Source organism: Mesocricetus auratus, unplaced genomic scaffold (genome assembly GCF_017639785.1).
Source record: "Mesocricetus auratus isolate SY011 unplaced genomic scaffold, BCM_Maur_2.0 Super-Scaffold_4256, whole genome shotgun sequence".
In the NCBI taxonomy this organism is placed as follows: domain Eukaryota; kingdom Metazoa; phylum Chordata; class Mammalia; order Rodentia; family Cricetidae; genus Mesocricetus; species Mesocricetus auratus.
In genome coordinates, this window is record NW_024429182.1 from 31,193,918 (window position 1) to 31,215,298 (window position 21,381).

At 41.0% G+C, this 21,381-nt stretch overlaps 1 protein-coding gene and 1 pseudogene across 1 annotated transcript; both read left to right on the forward strand.

Annotated features, from left to right (window-relative positions):
• Nucleotides 1-6,773: 6,773 nt before the first annotated feature.
• Nucleotides 6,774-8,347, forward strand: LOC101831175 (annotated as a pseudogene).
• A 6,418-nt stretch (nucleotides 8,348-14,765) lies between these two features.
• LOC101831439 (prorelaxin) lies at nucleotides 14,766-17,851 on the forward strand. The gene is given in 2 exon segments (NM_001310554.1): nucleotides 14,766-14,961; nucleotides 17,514-17,851. Coding segments are annotated over 2 exon segments (534 nt in total).
• Nucleotides 17,852-21,381: the final 3,530 nt, after the last annotated feature.

Sequence of the window (21,381 nt, forward strand, 5' to 3'; positions counted from 1 at the left end):
CAAACTGGGAGCATGGATGGAGAGGGATGGAGGTAGGAGGAAGAAGATGGGAGAAGGCAAGAGGGGAGAAGAACATGAGGGATCAGAAAGGCCCGGTTGGGGTAAGAACAAAGTAGGAAAGCAAGAAAAGAGACACCTTAATAGAGGGAGCCATTATGGGCTTACCAAGAAATCTGGCACTAGGCAAACGTCAAGAGATCCACAAGGATGACCCAAACTAAGAATCCAAACAATAGTGGAGAGTCTACCTTAAATACTCATCCCCTATAGTGAGATTTCATGACTATCTTAAATGCCATTACTGAGCCTTCACCAAATAGCTGATGGAAGCAGAGATTCACAGCTAAGCACTGAGGCAAACTCTAGGAATCCAGTTGTAGAGAGGGAGGAGTGATAAGCAAAGGGGTCAAGACCATGCTTGGGAAACCCACAGAAACAGCTGACCTGAGCAAGTGGGAGCCAACAGACACCAGACTGACAGCTGGGGAACCAGAATATGACCAAAAGAAGCCCCTGAACTTTGGTGTCAGTTGGGATGCCTGCGCACTCTCTGGGGCCTCTATCAGTAGAACCAGTGTTTATCTGTGGTGCACGAATGGGCTTTGGGAGCCCATTCCTTATGGAGGGATACTCACTCAGCCTAGATACACAGGGGAGGGCCTAGGTCCAGCCCCAAATAATGTGATAGACTTTGATGATCCCCCATGGTAGTCCTCTCCCACCCTGAAGACTGAATAGGGAAAATGGGAGGATGGGAGGGAGACGGAACTGGAATTGGTATGTGTAAAATATTGTAAGAAAATATAATAATAATGATTTTTAAAAGAAAGCCAGCAGCAGAGAGGAGTACCTATACTTACATTAGGTAAAATACACTTAGAAATAAAGTATAAAGAGAGAGAAAGAAATAGAACAGTTCACCAAGAAGACATAACAATTATAGATGTAAATTCACCCACACTGAAGCATGCAATCTATAGAACACTAAAGGGGGAAATAATCTCCACTACAGTAAGAATGGGGAACTTCAGCTTCCTACTTTCACCATTGGACAGACATCTAGATAGGAAGAAACACCAGAGTTAACTCACAGAGAAAGATACTAGTGGAATCTTTCAACCCACGGCTGCCAAACACACTTACCTCATCAGCATGTGGGACATTCCAGACATTAAGAAAAATAAAAATCAAAATAATATAATATACTTTTTCTAGCCATAATAGAATATAACGAGAAATGAAGAATAAAAGGTACTAATTAGAAGCTGGAGAGTGGTGGTGCCTGCCTTAAATACCTACACTCGGGAAGCAGAGGCGGGTGGATCTCTGTGAGTGTCAGGCCAGCCTTTTCTACAAGGATTCACAGAGAAACCCTCTCTGGAAGAAAAATAAAAAAGTAATAGGCAGTGGTGGTGCACACATTTAGTCCCAGCACTCAGGAGGCAGAGGTAGAGGCAGAAATGTGAGTCAAGGCCAGCCTGGTCTACAGAGAGACAGACAGACAGACACACACACACACACACACACACATCTAGAGAGAGTGAGAGAGACAGACAGAGAGACAGACAGAGACAGAGACAGAGACAGAGACAGAGACAGAGACAGAGACAGAGACAGAGAGAGAGCACTCCAGGACATCCAGGATGGTTACACAGAAAGACCCTGTCTTGGGGAAAAAAAGGATAAAAGAGACTTCACAAATTATATAATTATATGAATGTATGAAGACTGAACACATGATATTGAGTAAATACTGAGCCATTAAAGAAATGAAATAGGAAATTTTCAACCATGTTTATATACTCCTACTACAAAAATAATAAAAAAGTATACTATGCTATTTGTTTGATAATATCTCAAAAATCCATATAGTCTCTCTTTTCTTGTACATCCTTAAACAGTGCAAAGGAAAAGAATGAAATATTAGGCTAAAGGAAGAGGCAGAGTATAAAGGACATGCATTTAATTAAGGTTAAAACAAAGAAGGGGACATTACAGCAGTATGTGAGGACCATGGCGGGTCCTTAGTGACCTGTGAGCACCAATGCCACAACATCCTGAAAACTTCAGAACATGGCTCCAGGCGCAGCTGCCCATCTGTCTGTTACCTGGGAACCCTCCTGTCAGAATCCAGCAACAACACTACCTTCTCTCATGCAGCTGAGACAGGGTATAGTCTATTGCTGGGTTAAAAAACCAAGTTCATTGTATACACTTAATAAAAATCATTTTTAATGTCTTGGTGCTATATGAAATTAAAATTTGCTGTGTGATTTGGAATAATGCAGGGGGCTGTGGAAGTATACAACAATGCCAACTAGTGTTTAACAGATCAACCCACCAGACAAATGGTTCCCTGATGAGGGGGCACTTGGCAAAGCCATGGGGTTACTGACTGTGATTGACTGGCTGTTCCTTGTGTGCCACTGATATGCCTCCCTAATAAGAATAGATTGGGGTCTTTGCCACAGCCTTTGGTGGGGTGTTTTCCACTTCTTGGGCACACATATAGCTATGGATCATCAGAAATATGATTTGTGCTGCATAATTTTAATGAATAAAAATAATACTAGGATATTTTATATTAATCATACTGACAAGGATTCTCAGTTACAAAAACAACCTTTTACACAGATAGCTAATTTGTGACTCCACAACAAATGCAAATAAGGCCAGTTGTCCCTGGAGACAAATATCTGGTTGCCCCTAGGGCATATATGATGTAATTTTCTCAGATGTTGTTATTGATGAGTGAAATTCAGAGCTTGAAACAACTTATTAAACATGATTCCACTTTCTGCATGTACTCCATACTACTCAAGGTTCAGCCAATTGTTTACTGTCTGGGAACCCTCACCAACTTACAGATACATGTTTGGCCAGGTGTTCCTCAGTGGCTATACAGTGTGACATCCCTATCCTAAGACAAAGGACATGACATTCTTAGCCTAAGAGAATCTATGTAACATCCCTAGCCTAAGAGAAACTATGTGACATCCCTAGCCTAAGAGAAACTATGTGACATTCCTAGCCTAAGAAAAACTATGTGACATACCTAGCCTAAGAGAAACTACGTGACTTGTCTTGTGTTATGATAATGGGTCATGGGTCAGGCCATAAAAATGTAACTTGCAATTGTCCAGAGTTTGGTTGTGGAGAACTGAGAGAGAGAGACCTGGGCAGAGCTGTGAGAAGAGACTGGGTAGAGCTAACTAGGATTCTGTGACATGCTATGTAGGAATGTGGAGACAGTGTGACCTTCGGAGAGAATTTTTAAGGTGAAGTAAAAGACAGGTTACCATGAGGAAAGGATGTGTTTTTAAAAGTCTATTTCTCTTAATAGAAACATTTATAATAATTTTCCACCAAGAAAACTTTGGGAGTCTATCAGCCATTTTAGAGTCTAAAATGACTGATGAACAATTGAGAAAGTGCTCAACATCCTTAGCCATCAGGGAAATGCAAATCAAAACAACTTTGAGATACCATCTTACTCCTGTCAGTATGGCTAAAATCAGAAACACCAGTGACAGTTTGTGCTGGAGAGGATGTGGAGAAAGAGGAACAATCCTTCACTACTGGTGGGAGTGCCAACTCATATAGCCACTTTGGAAATCAGTATGGAGATTCCTCAGGAGGTTGGGAATCAGTCTATCACAAAACCCAGCAATTCCACTCTTAGGCATATACCCGAAAGATGCACATTCATACAACAAGGATGTCTGTTCCACTATGTTCATAGCAGCATTATTTTTAATAGCCGGAACCTGGAAGCAGCCTAGATGCCCCTCAACTGAAGAGAGAATAGAGAAAATGTGGTATAATTACACAATGGATTACTACTCAGCAGAAAAAAAAAACCAATGGAATCTTGAAATTCACAGGCAAATGTATGGCACTAGAAGAAACAATCCTGAGTGAGGTAACCCAGTCACAAAAAGACAAACACAGTGTGTACTCACTCATATATGGATTTTACATATGAAACAGGGGAGTACCAGTTTATTTCTAATTTAAATAAATATTAAACAAACACACACACAAGAATCTTTGGGGATATATTTCCTGTTATTTTCCATTCTCAATAAGCATCATGTAGCCAAAGGGAGCACACCTGGTGAATAGCTGTACCTACATCTCAGAGCTGGGAAATTAGAGCTGGGATTTAAAAAGAATGCTTACAGACTTAGAACTGGACTGTACCCAGGATGTGGGAAAATGCATGTGTTCACTTTATCCCTTGCACCCAGGGCTCAATGAAACAATAAAACAGTAGGCAACAAACAGAGGTGCTGTGTGGGAGGGGTCATACTGGGCTCAGTTACAGACTAGACTGTCTGCTGGGGGCAGACTGGAGAGAACAGTAAGAACTGACCAGAAAATGCAAAGCCCTGAGAAGTTATTAGCAGCCATCTTTAAAAGAGCAGGAATCTCATCCTTAAAGAACTCAGTTTCCCTTTTCCCTTAGAGTCATTGGCCAAGCCGGAGGCTCATGCTGTGATATCACGGAGGTCAGGGCAGTTTCAGGAAGAAGGCCTTGAGTAGAGGAACTCAATTATCATCTATACTAACTCAGAGGCCCCGGGCCACCTGACATAGAGACCTGTGCTCTATGAAATGGTGAGGTCAGAGGAGCCAGGACAATGGGACAGAGATGACACTTGGTTCCAGAAGCAGTACAGCAGATTCATCTATGTCAATATTCTCCTTCCCTTTCCAAAGAAAGCCCTTGAGACTGAGCTCATGACCTCAGAATAGGCATGCATGTATTATATGAATGGGTTTTATGTGCTGTCAAGAAAACCCATGATGAACCATTTGGAATAAGCAGCCAAAAAATACATCAATCTTCAGAATATTATTACAGCTAATGCATGTGTTGCTCAAATGTGTCCAAAACCATTGTCAGAAACAGATTAGTGTATGCTCAGTTTAATGTTTTTATTAAAACATGTATTTGGGGTAAGAGCAAGATGGTTGACCAGCGGTGTACACTACTTGGCTCTTGGTTCCAGAGAAGAGCAGAATAACAAATGAATAGCTGTGTTTTGAATTGAGTGATGCTGGACACAAGAAAGGAGAAACAGGAGTCCTGGGAGACACAAGTATTAGAGTGGAATAGAGTGTGGGAAACTGTATCTCAGTTGTCCTGGTCTGGGGGATACCACACAATAGGAGAAAGGCTAAGTGGGGGAGTGCAGTAGATGGAGACTTCTGAAACAGCGTGTACTGGCTCTGGGCCTGACAGCATATAGTTGCTGATGTTAAAACCATAATTGACTCAAGCTACACAGTTGGCCTGAGCCACCTCTCTAGACCCAAACATGGGTCTATGCTTCCCAAGTCCAAAACTACCTCTTTGCATAGCCCCTACTCAACTGAGCTGCCCTAGGTGGAGTGGCTATGCTCCACACTTTCACTGACTCCATTCCCACTGTCAGAGGGAATCCCTCCTAAGTGCCTCACCTTCCACAGTGGTAGGCACCATGCCCACTGGACCAGTGGGGTATCTCTTAACTCATCATGACCCTGGAGACAGAAAGGGCCTCCAATTCTTGGAACCACACACATCATACATATGCATAGCCATCAACTGAAGCTATAGAGCACCTACACCACAGGGTTCAACAGGAGCAATAGGCGACCTGTCTTACCAAACTGATACCACACTAAAGGTGCTACAAAAGCCACATGTGGGCCATCAGTGTGCAAATGTCAGCTCAGGGTCACAAGAAATATGAGAAAACATGATGCTTCTAAAGGAACACACAAACAACAGACCTCCATACAAAGGGAACTGACAAAACACATGATAAATAATCCAAAACAGCAGAATGAGCACAGGAAACTGAACAGCACCAAAGACAACACAAGGAGAACAAAGTTAGGAAAACAAATTACTTGATGAATGAGCAATTAAGGTAGTGCTTGATATCTTGGGGAAGAACGAAGCAGATGACTTAGAAATGAAGAGCTGGAGAAGTCACCTGAAAATGAGGCTCAAAGGATAGATACAGGCTAGCTCAAACGGGAAAGAAATCTGACCCTGAAAACATACTTCATAAAAGGAAGAGGAGGAAGGGACTTGACGGATGGCTCACTCTTTAAGAGCTTACAATTTGTAACTTGTCTGTATCTTCATTTCCAGGAGATTTAACACCCTCCCACAAACAATGCTTGCAAAATAAAAATAAATAAAATTTAAAAAATAGATAGGAGGAAAAGAAAATAGTACCTCTGACATATTCTGAAGGAATAAATACATTTGGGCACCAGAAGCCCAAGAAATAAAGAAACGTATTAAAAACAGAGAAACAAGCAAAATCTAGTAAATTATGGGATGAAAATAGAAAATCCCCCAATCTCACAGACAGGCCTGCACATAAAGAAGCCACATGGATCCTCAAGTAGAAAGGTTAGAATTCACTTCTGGGGTGCAAAATACAAGGTAATTCTGGCTCTGGGAGACCGGACATTTTCTTCTGAGCTCCACAGGCACCTGCATTCACACACACACTCACATGAGCACACACTCACATGAGCACACACTCACATGAGCACACACTCACATGAGCACACACTCAGGCACACACACATGCACACATACTCACATGCACACAAGCACTTTAAAAACAACTCTAAATCTTTGAAATAGAAAGAAAACCAGCTCAGGAACTGGATGGCGTGCAAATCTCTCCTAAACTGCTCTCCAGGGTGTTTGCAGAAATCTCTGTTCTTTTCCTGCTCGGCCACCCGACTGCCAGAAACTCACCATGTCTATTCTCTCTCATAACTGAGAGATCTTTGACTCCCGTTGGAACCCCACTGTTAAAATTGATCTCTCTACCTCAAAATGTCTCTCCTGAGCTGCTGTGCCCAGTGTTGCCTCCACTGTCGTGTATAAGGCCCTGGAACTCCGTGACAATGATAAGACATGCTACTTGGAGAAGGGTGTCGTAAGAAATTGAACATTGTGGAGGAAGAGAAGTTCGACAAGCTGATGGTTGAGATGGACGGCACTGAGCACAAATCTAAATTTGGCTCAAATGCCATACTGGGAGTGTCCCTGGCTGTCTGCAAAGCTGGTGCTGCAGAAAAGGGGCTACCCCTGTATCGTCACATCGCTGACTTGGCTGGCAACCCTGAAGTCATCCTTCGCGTGCCCGCTTTCAATGTGATCAATGGCAGTTCCCACACTGGCAACAGGCTGGCTGTGTACGAGTTCATGATCCTTCCCGTGGGGGTATCCAGTTTCCAGGAAGCCATCCGCATTGGGGCAGAGGTTTATCACAACCTGAAGAATATCATCAAGGAGAAATACGGGATGCCACCAATGTGGGTGATGAGGGTGGGTTCGCGCCCAAAATCCTGGAGAACAGAGAAGCTCTGGAGCTGCTGAAGAATGCAATTGGGAAGGCCGGCTATTCTGACCAGGTTGTTATTGGCATGGACGTGGCTGCCTCTGAGTTCTTCAGGTCTGGCAAGTATGACCTGGACTTCAAGTCTCCTGATGACTCCAGCAGATACATCACACCCGGCCAGCTGGCTGACCTGTATAAGTCCTTCGTCCGGGAGTATCTACTGGTGTCCATGGAGGATCCCTTTGACCAGAAAGACTGGGAAGCCTGACAGAGGTTCACAGCTAGTGCCGGCATCCAGGTCGTTGGGGATGACCTCACAGTCACCAAACCTAAGAGGATTGCCAAGGCTGTCCGTGAGAAGTCCTGCGACTGCCGCCTGCTCAAAGTCAACCAGATTGGCTCTGTGACCGAGTCTCTGCGGGTGTGTAGGCTGGCCCAGTCCAATGGCTGGAACATCGTGGTGTCCCATCGCTCTGGGGAGACTGAGGATACTTTCATCGCTGACCCGGTGGTGGGGCTCTGCACTGGGCAGACCAAGACTGGTGCCCCTTGCCGATCTGAGTGTCTGGCCAAGTACAATCAGATCCTTAGAATCGAGGAAGAGCTGGACTGCAGACTAAATTTGCTGGCAGATCCTTCAGGAAACCCCTGGCCAAGTAAAGTGGGTAGAGATCCGTGTCCCCGATGTCATCATGGTGACTCAAGGCCAGCCCAGTGCTTGTCCCTCCCAGCCACCTCTTCCTTAGACATCTGACCACCTGGAGCCCTGCTGGAACCCCCAGCTTTGTTATTATTTGATTGGCTGAGTCATTGTTTCTGTCACCTCACTCCTAAGCTAATGTCTGGAGCCCAGTGTAATCTCTAGGCTGGTACAGACAAGACCCCCACCCCAGCGGTTCTACATACAAAATAAAAGTCTCATTCCATGAAAATTAAAACCTGAGTGAGGAAAGTAAAACGTTCCATTCATGGGTCCCACGGGTTCAACAGCTGCTTTACAAAGAGAAGTCTTATGCATGGGAAGACAAGGGAATGATTGATTATAAGTTCTGAAAGAAAACACTTGAAAACCAGGAACATTATTCTTGGCAAAGCTGTCATTCCCAAAATGAAGGAGAAAAGAAAATGAAGACCAGGAAGAAGCAAAATCAGGGCATTCATCACCGCTAGCTCGTTTCAGCAGACACTTAGCAGAGTCCTAAACCTCAAATGAAAGAACAAAAGCTACCGCCACGAGAATACTGAAAGAATAAGACTCAATTGAAATACAACAGAGAAGCAGGATAAAGTCCGCTTGAACAGTATATTAAACCAAAGCAAATGGAATAAATTAGAAGACATCAATCAATCAAATATGCAAAATAACAGAAATAAGTGTTTAGCTATTAATAAAATAAAATTAAATGTAAATGCACTAGATCTCCCAGGGTAAAATATACTGACTCCTCATAGGAGAAAGAAAAGATGGCACTTCTTTTTCTGTGCCTGGGTTATTTCACTTAGCACAATGTCTTCTTGTTCTCTCCACTGCTATAAAATAATAGGATTTCACTCTCCTGGTGACTGAATAATATTCCATTGTCTATCTTTGCTATATTAAGTCTGTATCTTAACTGATGAGAACTGAGTACATTGGGTGCACAGAAATCTCTCTGGTATGGTAATTCTATTGCTCTGCGATATACATCCTGAAGGCATGTTAGCTTTATTCTTCCTTCCTAAATACCAATGTAACAAGACTTAGAAATCAGTAGTTTTTTATATACCATCATACTTATAGTTGTTCCCATACTATTTCTCACCAAACAGTGTATAAGATTGTAAAAATAAAAGCTAGATCTGTATGTAGAAAGCAAGAGATTGGGAAGGTGGGTAGGGATGTGCAAAGGGACACTAGATTTGTCTAGAACATGCTGTACACATGGACCTATTATATTATACCGAGACACATTAATACATAACAGTAATGTGTTATCAGAACAAAGAGGAAAATTTATTTATTTAAAAACTAATAAGATATAGTCTGAATGGGTTTAATAAAACGAAGATACAATGATCTTAGATATAAATAACACAGTAAGTCACCCCACTTAACAGTATGCTACCCACAGGAAATTCTCTTCATCAGTAAAGACACTCTGAGTAGACAGAAAAAGATATTCCACACTAATGAAAACCAGTAGTAGAGCGGAGTACCTACACTTATATCAGATAAAACAACTTTGAAATAAACTATGAAAAGAGACAAATAAAGATGTCAGTTCACCAAGACATAAAAGTTTTAGATGTAAATTCATCCAGGATGAAGCATGCAATCTATAAAACACTAAAGGGGGAAATAATCTCCACTACAGTAGGAATGGGAGACTTCAGCTTCCTACTTTCACCATTGGACAGACATCTAGATACAAAGAAACACCAGAATTAACTCACAAAGAAAGATACTAGTGGAATCTTTCAACCCACAGCTGTCAAACACACCTCATCAGTATGTGGGGTATTCTATACATTAGGAAAAGAGAAAACAACAGATTTTTAAAAACCAAAGTCATATCATGTACTTTTTCTAGCCATAATATAATATAACTCGAAATCAAAAATAAAAGGTACAAGCCAGAAACTGGACAGTGGTGATTGCCTGCCTTAAATCACAGAACTCGGGAGGCAGAGGCAGGTGGATCTCTGTGAGTTCGAGGCCAGCCTGGTCTACAAAGCTACACAGAGAAACCCTCTCTGGAAAAAAAAAGAAAAAGAAAAACTAGCCGGGACTGACTTGTGAACCAACCATGTTTCTAATCTAAATTTAAACTTAAAAATAAAACATCTTAATAATAATAATAATAATAATAATAATAATAATAATAATAATAATAAAAGAAAAAGCCGGGAGGTGGTGGTGCACACATTTAGTCCTAGCACACTCAGGAGGCAGAGGCAGAACTGTGAGTTGGAGGCCAGGCTGGTGGAGAGAGAGATAGACAGACAGACAGAGACAGAGAGAGACAGAGAGACAGAGACAGAGACACAGAGACAGAGACAGAGGCAGAGAGACAGAAAAAGAGAGAGGGAGACACAGAGAGAGATAACACTCCAGGACAGTCAGGGTGATTACACAGAGAAACGCTGTAATGGAAAAAAAAAAGGATAAAAGGAACGTCAGAAATTATATAATTATATGAATGTATGCAGACTGAACACATGATACTGAGTAAATACTGAGTCATTAAAGAAATAAAAAGGAAATTAACAATGTTTTCAACCATGTCTATATACTCCTACTACAAAAAATAATAAAAAGTATACTATCCTATTTTTTGATAATATCTCAAAAAGCTATATTGTATCTCTCTTTTCTTGTACATCCTTAAACAATGTAATGGAAGAAAATTAAATATTAGGCTAAAAATAAAATTATTAAAACTTACGAAGACAGAATTAACATACCAAATGATATGGAATTTAAAAAACCTCAAAAGCAACAGTGACATAAAGCAATAAATGCTTCAGAAAAAAGGAGAAGATATCAAATAATAGCCTAATTACTTATTTCGTTTTTTTGTTTTTGTTTTTGTTTTGTTTTGTTTTGTTTTGTTTTTTTGGTTTTTACGAGACAGGGCTTCTCTGTATTGTTTTGGAGGCTGTTGGTCCAGCCCGGCCTCGAACTCACAGAGATCTGCCTGCCTCTGCCTCCCGAGTGCTGCTAATTACTTATTTCAAAGACCAAGAAATGTAAAGGCAGGTCAAATCCAAAATAACAAAGAACAAAGACTGCATAGAGAATAAAATAGAGTTAAAAAGATAAATAATGAAGTGCTGGTCTTTGAGAAGATAGACAAAATTGAGAAACTTTTAGTTAGAATAACTGAGACAGGGAATAAAGGACATGCATTTAATTAAGGTTACAAACAAAGAAGGGGGCATTATAGCCAGTATGTGAGGACCATGGAGGGTCCTTAGCGAACTGTGAGCACCAGTGAACTAACATCCTGAAAACTTCAGAACATGGCTCCAGAGGCAGCTGCCCATCTGTCTGTTCCCTAAGAACCCTCCTGTCAGACTCCAGCAAAAATGCTACCCGTTCTCATGCAGCTGAGACAGGATATAGTCTATCGCTGGGTTAAAGAATCAAGATCATTGTGTACACTTTTTAAAAATGCAATGTCTTGATGCTGTCTGAAAATAAAACTTGCTGTGGGATTTGGAATAATGGAGGGTGCCATGGGATCATGTTTAACAGATCTACCCACCAGACAAATGGTTCCCTGTTGGGAGGGCACTTGGCAAAGACATGCGGTTACTGACTGTAACTGACTGGTTGTTTTCTGTCTGTAACTTCCTTGTGCACCATTGATATGCCTCCCTAATAAGAATAGCTCTGGGGTCTTTGCCACAGCCTTTGGTGGGGTGTTTTCCACTTCCTGGACACACATAATAGCTGTGGATGATCAGGAAGATGATTTGTGCTGCATAATTTTAATGAATAAAAATAATACTAGGATATTTTACATTACTCAGTGTGACACAGGATTCTCAGTTTCAAAAACAACCTTTTACACAGACAGCTAATTTTTGACTCCAGAACAAATTCAAAGCAGGTCGGTCAGCCCTGGAGACAAATATCTGGTTGCCCCCAGGGACACCTAAATGAGGTAATTTTCCCAGGTGTCATTTTGATGATTGAAGTTCAGAGCTTGAAACAACTTATTAAACATAACCTCATTTTCTGCGTGTACTCCATACTACTCAAGGTTCAGCCAGTTGTTTACTGTCTGGGAACCCTCACCAACTTAGAGATACATTTTTGGCCAGGTGTCACTCCCTCCCTGCTCAGTGTGACATCCCTAGCCTAAGACAAACTACATGACATGCCTAGCCTAAGAGCAACCATGTGACATCTCTGGCCTAAGAGAAGCTATATGACATCCCTGGCCTAAGAGAAACTATGTGACATCCCTGGCCTAAAAGAAACTATGTGACTTGTCTTCTATTACGATAATGGGTCATGGGTGGGGCCTGTGTAACTTGTATTTGTCCAGATTTTGTCTATGGAGAAGAACTGAGAGAAAGAAGCAGGCAGGTATGAAAAGCTATGTAGCAGTGTGGAGACAGTGAGATTTTCAGAGAGATTTTTAAGATGAAGTAAAAGAGAAAGTTACCATCAGGAAAGCATGTATTTGCTCCTTTTTTCTTAGGTGTCCAGCAACTCTAAGACAAGAATTTTCCCTAAGCTCTTGCTACTCTGAGGTTTTCTCTTGCTACCCTGGCTAGTCTCCTATGGGGCTGCATGACTTGGTGGTATATAAAAATAAAACTTGCTGTGGAATTTGGAATAATGCTGTCAGAAGTTAGATTTTCTGGTACCAGTATTTTCATATGCCAGACATTACCCATATATGTTTAATGCAAAAGATATTTTAAATTTTCTGAGAAAAAACAAAACATACTAATGGCGTTGGAAGGCATTAGTAGTGTAGTTACATGCCCCAAGCAAAAGAACTATATGTAAAGGAAGTGTGACAAATTATTATTAAAAGCCTTTAATCCTAGCACTTAGGAGGCAGAGGCAGGCAGATCTTTGTGAGTTCGAGACCAGCCTGGTCTACAAGAGCTAGTTCCAGGACAGCCTCCAAAGCCACAGAGAAACCCTGTCTTGAACCCCCAAAATACTACTACTACTACTAATAATAATAGCTAGTATTATTATTAATCACATTTTAGGGGTTTTAACTAAGATATTCTCTAGTTGGAGTAAGGAATGTTTGCTTAATTTCCAGTCTTGTTTTTAAAAAATATGTGGCAGATTTTTGGGTCTTTAGTCTGGTTAGACCTCCAGGCTGAGGCACCACAACTGAGGTGATTATTTTATTTTAATCATATGTCTGCTACAAAATACTATAGTTGCATCATTGAGGACAGTGTAAAAAATCTGAAAAGGCCTTATATGCTATGTACAATATCTAATAAATCAATTTCATTAAAATATTTTAAAAGGGAAAGAAAAATGGATACATTTCTATATATAGATTACTTATCAAAATTGAACAGTTAGGACATAGACAACCAGATTAGACTAACATGAGTAATGAGTCAACCAACAAAGAAACATCTGGTCCCAGATAGCTCTGCAGCTGAATCCTACCAAATTGTGAAAGAAGTATCACTTATTCTCAAATTATTCTAAATATCAAATTCATTCTACCAGGTCAGCATTGCCCCATACCAAAAAGCAGACAAAGACCCAAGAAACAGAGCTACAGACCAAAGTCATTGATGAACATAGACACAAAAACACTCAAGAAAATACTAAACCATCAGAAAGATTATTCATGGTCACCAAGGTGACCAAAGTGGATGCATCCTAGAGATAAATATAAGGATGGTTTACCATATGCAAATCAATAAATGTAATATATCAGAATGAATTACAAAAATCATAAAATAATCTCAATGGAAGTAGGAGAAGCATTGGATAAAATTCAGCATTGCTTCATGATTTAAAATTTATAGGAGGCTCATCCCTAACATAATCAAGAGTATGTAACATCATATTGAATACAGAGAAGCTGAACATATTTCCTGTGATATTTAAAACAAGTCAAGGACATTGGTTATCACCGTTCTCATTCAACATAGTCTTAAAAAGTTTAGGATGAACAATAAATAAGCCAATAAAGTACAGAGAAGATAAAGGGAGCGAAGAAGTCAAATGTCAAATGGTGCAAATTTTATATATGTCATATTCCATTATGATTAGCAGAATCTCCACTCTAGGGTCTAAAGCCAACATACAAAACTCACAGCATTTTAAAACAACAAAAAAGAAATTTGCTGGAAAGAAATCATAAAAGCATTCACATCAGCAAAAGAAAACAAAAGACAAATTCCAATGTTTTCTACCATGTTTCTGGTGAAAAGTAGTTAGTTTCCCTCTCTTGCCAACAGTTTACCCTGCTCCCGCTCTATTTTCTCCAGACTGACATACCAGACACTGCAGCTATAACCTTACTGGGGTTGGAAGGTGTCAGGGCACATTCTTGCCCTGGCAAGCCTTTGTTTGTGAGATGGTGGTCTCGACTTTACTGCTGATTTGAGTTAGTGCAGTGGGCATGCCTTATTCTGTAATCAAGAAATAGCCTCAAATCCAGAGTAACTTTGGTGTACAAAATTATTTGAGGGCAAGAGCAGAGGGGGAAAATGCTGTGAAAGGGACAAGGTCAGAAGAGTGACCTGATGACAAAGAAGTGAGAAAGGTGATCAAGATCCAAGAAGGCAAGGGGGTGGAGCTGGAACATTACATCCAGGCGCAAGGAGCGCCCAAGGGATATAAAAGCCGGGCTGAGCACTAGGAAAGCAGGCTAGCCCAGTCCTGCCAAGACTGAGCCTCACAGAAGCTGCCCCACCAAGATGTCCTGCAAATTCGTGCTCCAGCTCCTGGGGTTCTGGCTGCTGCTGAGCCAGCCTTGCAGGGCGCGGGTCACGAAGGAATGGCTGGATGAAGTCATCCACGTGTGCGGTCGGGAATATGTCCGTGCGATTTTGGACATCTGTGCGGCCACCGTGGGGTTGGAGGCACCACCTCTGCGACGTCGGCGAATGACAGGTGAGCGCCCTCTTCCCTGCCTTCCCGTGCTTCCCACCGATTGGAAAATCCCCATCCTCCATGGCTTGTGATCCCCAGCCTCGGGTTTGGTCTTTGTAACTTGCTTGGGTTAAAGAGTTCCAATGAGAACCTATCAGAGGGAGGTGGGCATGCAGCCACTGCCAGCAACTTCGTGCTAGGGTGGCTGGCGCTTGATCCTAGCACTGCCCAAATGCGGCTGTGGAGTATGCATGGAAAACTCCCGCTCTCCGTTTTGAGGCATGTCACAGAGCAAGCCTTGTCCTGCATCTTTTTGAATTGGGTCTTGCAGTTCAATCGAAAGAGTAGGGAAATGCAGGAGAAACCCTAGAGAAAAGTGAAGTTAGTTTTCGGACTACCATGGCTATAATTCAATGCTTAAAAAGCATGTATGAGCAAACTCAGGTATATTAAAATGTAATATTTGAGTTTAGTATCTATAAATTAAAAGTATGGATTTCCAAGTAAGTAAAAAATAATTTTAAATAAAGATTTTCAAGGTCCACAGCCTGCACGTTAACTCCGACCCAAACTATAACTGGCCTTTGCTTGCTTACTCTAAATACATACAGAGTTATCATCAACTTTGCTTGGCTGCCAAGAAGGCCCTATCTGAACAAAATTTTAGAGCAAGGAGGGACCAATAAAGTGAGTGAAAGTTAGAGAGTCTTATTGCAAAAAAGACTTAAAGCTTCTGATATACATGAAATGGTACAGAATGTCACCTGCCATGCCTGGTTGCGACGGTGAATGAGCCGGGAGCAGTGAGAAGAACTATTGCTTCCCCTTACCAAATTCCAACTGCTGGAGTATATTGTTGACTCAATGAACAACAGTAATCTCAGGAAGAAGCTATGCCCCAGGCACCTCTGTACAGGTGAAGGATTTGGCTTTCTCTACTGGGTAAGCCTCCATGGCCAAGCATCTCCCTTCCACACTTACATTGTGTCTTTTAGGTTCTTTGGTCTTATTATTTCCAGAGGAATGACTTATTGCTAAGCTGAAGAGCAGCAGCAAGAACTGAGCCATTGTACTAAACTTAAACGTAACAACATTTCCAGTTTCTTTGTTTGCTAAAACTCATTTTGTGCATTTGAAATAAGTAAGGCCAGGGAAAGGTTTGTGTTACTGTAAGGGATTTTGGGGGGGTGGTTCTTTATTTTTGGCAGAAAATCTTTTGGTCTTTTTAAACTCCTAACTGGCATTGCCACATGGAACAATTAGTGAATGTTGAACTATAAATATGTATTAAGAAGGCAGGAGCTGGGCATTGGTGGTGCATGCCTTTAATCCCAGCACTCGGGAGGCAGAGGCAGGCGGATCTCTGTGAGTTCGAGACCAGCCTGGTCTACAAGAGCTAGTTCCAGGACAGCCTCCAAAGCCACAGAGAAACCCTGTCTCGAAAAACAAACAAACCAACAAAGGCAGGGACCAGGTGATTCTAGCGGGGTTCCCATAGCACTGGGCAGACACCACACTTAACACTCTGGGACACCATGGGAGACACTAAGCACATGGTTTGGGATTACTGTGCTTTTAAGCCACCAGTTCTCAACCTGTGGGTTGAGACCCCTGGGAGCAGGGGTCACATATCCTGCATTTCAGGTATTTACGATTCACAACAGTAGCAAAATTACAGCTATGAAGTAGCAATGAAAATAATTTTATGGTTGGCGGTCAGCACAGTATGAGGAAATGTATCAAAGGGTCACGTGCAGCATTGGGACGGTTCAGAAGCACTATTTACAACTGTTTCTCTCTGGAATATACAATATCATTGACTTGGAGCACACTCTGTGGGCGGATGATTGCCATGCAAGTGTTTAGAGACATACATGCTCCTCTAGTCAGAGCTGAACTGCTGAGAATCTGTCCTTTAAACTTTATCCTGAAGTAGTAACTTGATATTACAGGGCTACTTTAGATCTTACATCTTTGAAAATATTTTTCAAGGGTTACTCTGACAACTCAAAAGCAATGAAGAAAATTACTCAGGCTAGAAACCATGTAAATGAGTGGGGTTTTGTTTTGTTCTGTTTCTGCTTTGTTTGGAGACAAGGTCTCTCTACACAGTCCTGGCTGTCTTGAAACTTACTCTGTAGACCTGGCTGGCCTTGACTTACTTCACTGAGATCTACCTGCCTCTGTCCCTCAAGTTCCGGAATTAAAAGCATGTGACACCCTGCCATGCTTTTAGGAAACATGAAAACTAGGGTTTTCAATGGCCAACAGGATTTCAGAAAAATAGGAGTTCAATATCAAAGGGTAAAAATTGCTGTGATTAAAAAGCAAGAAAGAAGTGTTTAAGAAAGATGTTGGGAGGCCATGTGGGATAGACAGAACCTTGATAAGATAGTAACACTCCAGACTGTCCAACAAGCAAAACCATTTGTATATTCAATACTTGCTGATTCTGTTTCAGTGTTTAATTATAGCCTGGCAAAATGTGTTTTTTTCTATTAAAATGTCTGTAGTTTCCCAAATGTTCCTTCACATGAATATTTTCTCCCCTACCTACTTTCTTTTAAACATAGAAGAAGCTGTATCCTCCTTCATCAAGGAAGATGCAGAGCCTTTCGACACAATGCCAAATTTGTCAGAGAAACCCAAGACAGCACTGCCTGAAGGGCATCCATCTCTACCAGAGCAGCAACAATATGTGCCTGTATCGAGCGATTCAGTTGGTAGCTTGGACGACTTTAAGAAAAGTTTCCATGCTACACAAGGTGAAGCAGAAGACAGCAGTCTTCCAGAACTTAAATCCTTATACTTGGACACTCTTTCGCGGAAAAAGAGGTACACTGGTATATACATGAGTCATCAGTGTTGCTTCCGTGGTTGCTCAAGAAGATCTCTTACTGCAGCCTGCTGATGTGGAGCTAATGGAGTCCAGCTCGTCCAGCGCTCTCATGCATGCGTGCTGCCTGCTTGATGCCCCCTTCTGTTCACCTTGATCATTTATAAGAATCTGAGAAATGGCTGTTTACATTTGTCATTTGATGTGAAAGAAATGTTCTTCGCATTGTTGTAGTTCTGTTAGTAATACTTTTCTGCAAAACTAATTTTGTCTTTTTAAGCATTTTTATGGCTTCTGAATAGTATTCATTTAAAATGGCCATAAAATCTTACCGCTTAACTGTACATAATAGTTCAGCTTCACACACTGCCCTCTTAGGAAATCTTATGCCTTCTTCTGGCCTCTGCAGGTACTACACATGCAAGTGATGCACAGACGAACATGCAGGCAGAGTAGCCGTACACATAAAATAAAAAGTAATAGTATAAAATGCATTTAAATTTGTGTTTATTTAATATATATTAATGAATCCATTCAACTGTGCTAATGATAATTAGTAGTTAAATATGTTTTTCACACAACAGATACTCATTGTGTCCAGTTTAGGAGGCTCTAGATAATAGATATGAACGAAAGATGGTTCCATTCACCAATGAGCTTTTTTAAAAAAAGGATTTTAAACACCAGCCAGTGTAATAATAAACTAAAATGATGTCAGACATAGGGAAACAGTACAAAATGACTCATACATTCTTATTTATTCACTTATTCATTAATTTACCAAATACTATAAACTTACTAGCACTTAATTCATTATTTGTTGATGACACTATTAGTTGATGACAAATACTATAAGCTTACTAGTACTTAATTCATTATTTGTTGATAACACTATTAGTTGCATCTATTACACTAAAGCATTGTTAAGAACCTACTGTATACCAGACGCTGTTCAAGGCAAGGAAGATATCACAGTAAACAAATCAGATGAAGATTCTTACCTGCCTGGAGAACACATTCTGGCAGGATGGGAGTAACCAAACGAAGAAGTTAAATCTACCACACGTCAGGATGTAAGGGGTGGCCTGTGAAAATACGAAGCAAGACAGTAGGGTTACTATTGCTGTGATGAGACACCACGGCCAAAGGGTTTATTTGGCTTATGTGTCCACATCACTGTTCATCACTGAAGGAAGGAGGGATGGAACTCAAACAGGGGTTTATTTGGCTTATGTGTCCACATCACTGTTCATCACTGAAGGAAGGAGGGGTGGAACTCAAACAGGGCAGGAACCTGGAGGCAGGAGATGCAGAGGCCATGGCAGAATGTGGCTTACTGACTGTCTCCTCATGGCTTGCTCAGCCTGCTTTCTTAGAACCCATGACCACCAGCACAGAGGTGGCACCACCCACAGTGGGATAGGCCCTCCTCCATCAATCAGTGATTAAGAAAATGCCCAAGAGGCCTGGCCAAGTCCAATCCTATGGAAGCATTTCCTCAATTGAGGGCTCCTCCTCTCCAATGACTCTAGCTTGTGTCATGTTAACACAGAACTAGCCAGAGCTGGTATAGAAAGCACAGAGCATCATATAAGGATTGTCTGGTACATATAGTTTGAACCTTTAAGTCTCCATCCATATATGATGGATCTATTCTTCTCTCACAGCATTCCCCTAAAAAGTTCTGACTAGAACATATGACCCAGTGTAGCTTGGATATTAGTTATTTCCCAAGGGAAGTGATGAGATTATCCTAATCTATATTATATCATCTTTAAAAACTCAGACTGATAGTTGATTTAACAGTATTCATGGATGCCACCAGAACTCAGGCAAAAACCAGAGGAACAGAAAATGGAGAAAAGAGAGTCAGAAGACAGAAGGAAATTACAGGTGGAAGTGCTGACTATATTCCTTACATGCCTCTCTGTGGCTGGCACTATGAAGCTGATGGAAATTTTACTACTTCCATATAGTAAAATTTCATTGAAAATGATGGAAAAGGCAGCTGTCAATGCGTAGACTTGTGATGACTCAAAGTAGAGAGAATAAGTGACAATCTAGTGCTTAGCCCTCACCTGGACGTCTGTATCACCTCCATCAAGGCCCATGGATGTCAGGGAAGACTGGCATGGCAAAAAATGCAAGGCTCTACATGGAAGATTGCTCTGGAAAACTTTCTCCTGGACCTGGACATGCACAAAATTGGGCCCTTCGGCATTCCATCACAGATCAGGGAATGGGTTGGAAGTGCCTATGAAGTCTTACCCCCTCCCTGAGAGGTGTCAGTTTCTGCAGTGGTGTAGTTGCCCATGCAACAGGAAGTAACTCACCCATGCTCATTCAAGCCACAAGAAGAGCTTGGTTCAACACACTAAGTGAATACGTGTAATTCAACACATAAATGGCACCAAGGACAGAAAACACAAGACCATCTCAGTTGACATAGAAAAAGCCTTCTACAAAGTTCAGCATCCCTTTCATGACAAATGCCATGAAGACACTAGGAATAAAAGGAACATGTCTCAGCCTAACACATCTATGGGCAATATTATGCTAAATGGAAAAATGAGATCATGTGCTCAAAATTATGAAACAAAACAAGGTTGTTCTCTATTGACTTAATGGTGCTAAAATTCTTAGAGCAACAAATAAAAGAAATGCAAGAGATACACATATAAAAGGATGAAGTCCAAGTATCCCTACTTGCTGATGACACCATCATATACCTAAGAGATACTAAAGATTGTCCCATTCATCCATCCATTTTGAAAGATAGCTTTGGTAGCCACAGCAATCTGGGTCAAGAGTTATTTAATTCCAGTTCTTGAAATGTATCCCTTCCACGCTTTCCTCCTTAAGATTCTTGCTTACAAGAAACCTTAGGCTACTCTGTTTCTGTCAACCAACCAAACAAACAAAAACAACCCTAAAAGATATACATGGGCCAATGGAAGAGTATAGCATCCCCCAAAAGAAGCTACACATTTACAGCTACCTAATTTTTGACAAAAGTATCAGAAACATATTTTGGAGAAAAGATAACCTCTTTAACAATGGTGCTGAGAAAACCTGGATTTCCACATCAAGAATGAAATTAGATTCTTCGGTGCTGTATTTTTTTTAATTCAAAAGTCTTAAAACTGTGAAACTGGATGAGGATAACATAGGGTAAAAACTTCAAAATACATTATAGTTAGAGACTTTCTGAAAAGGACTCCCAACAGCACAGGAAGTAATCCCAATATTAAAAACTGCGATCATATGATATTAAAAAGCTCCATACAACAAAAAACAAAAACCCTGCCACCACAGTAAAGAGGTAGCCTACAGTATGGGAAAACTGTTTATTAATTACACATTCGACAAAGGCAACAATATCCATACTGTATGAAGAACTGCAAATTTTATTTTTGGTTGTGTGTTTAGCCTTTAACAGCTGAGCATCTTTCCAACCCGAGGAACTGCAAATTTTAAACACCAGAAAAGTTAGTCTTCTAATAAATAAATAGGCTAATGAATTGAGCTTTCAAAAGCAAAAATGAAAATGGCTAAAACATATTTACCCTCCAGAGAAATACAAATTATAACTGCTTTGATGAAAT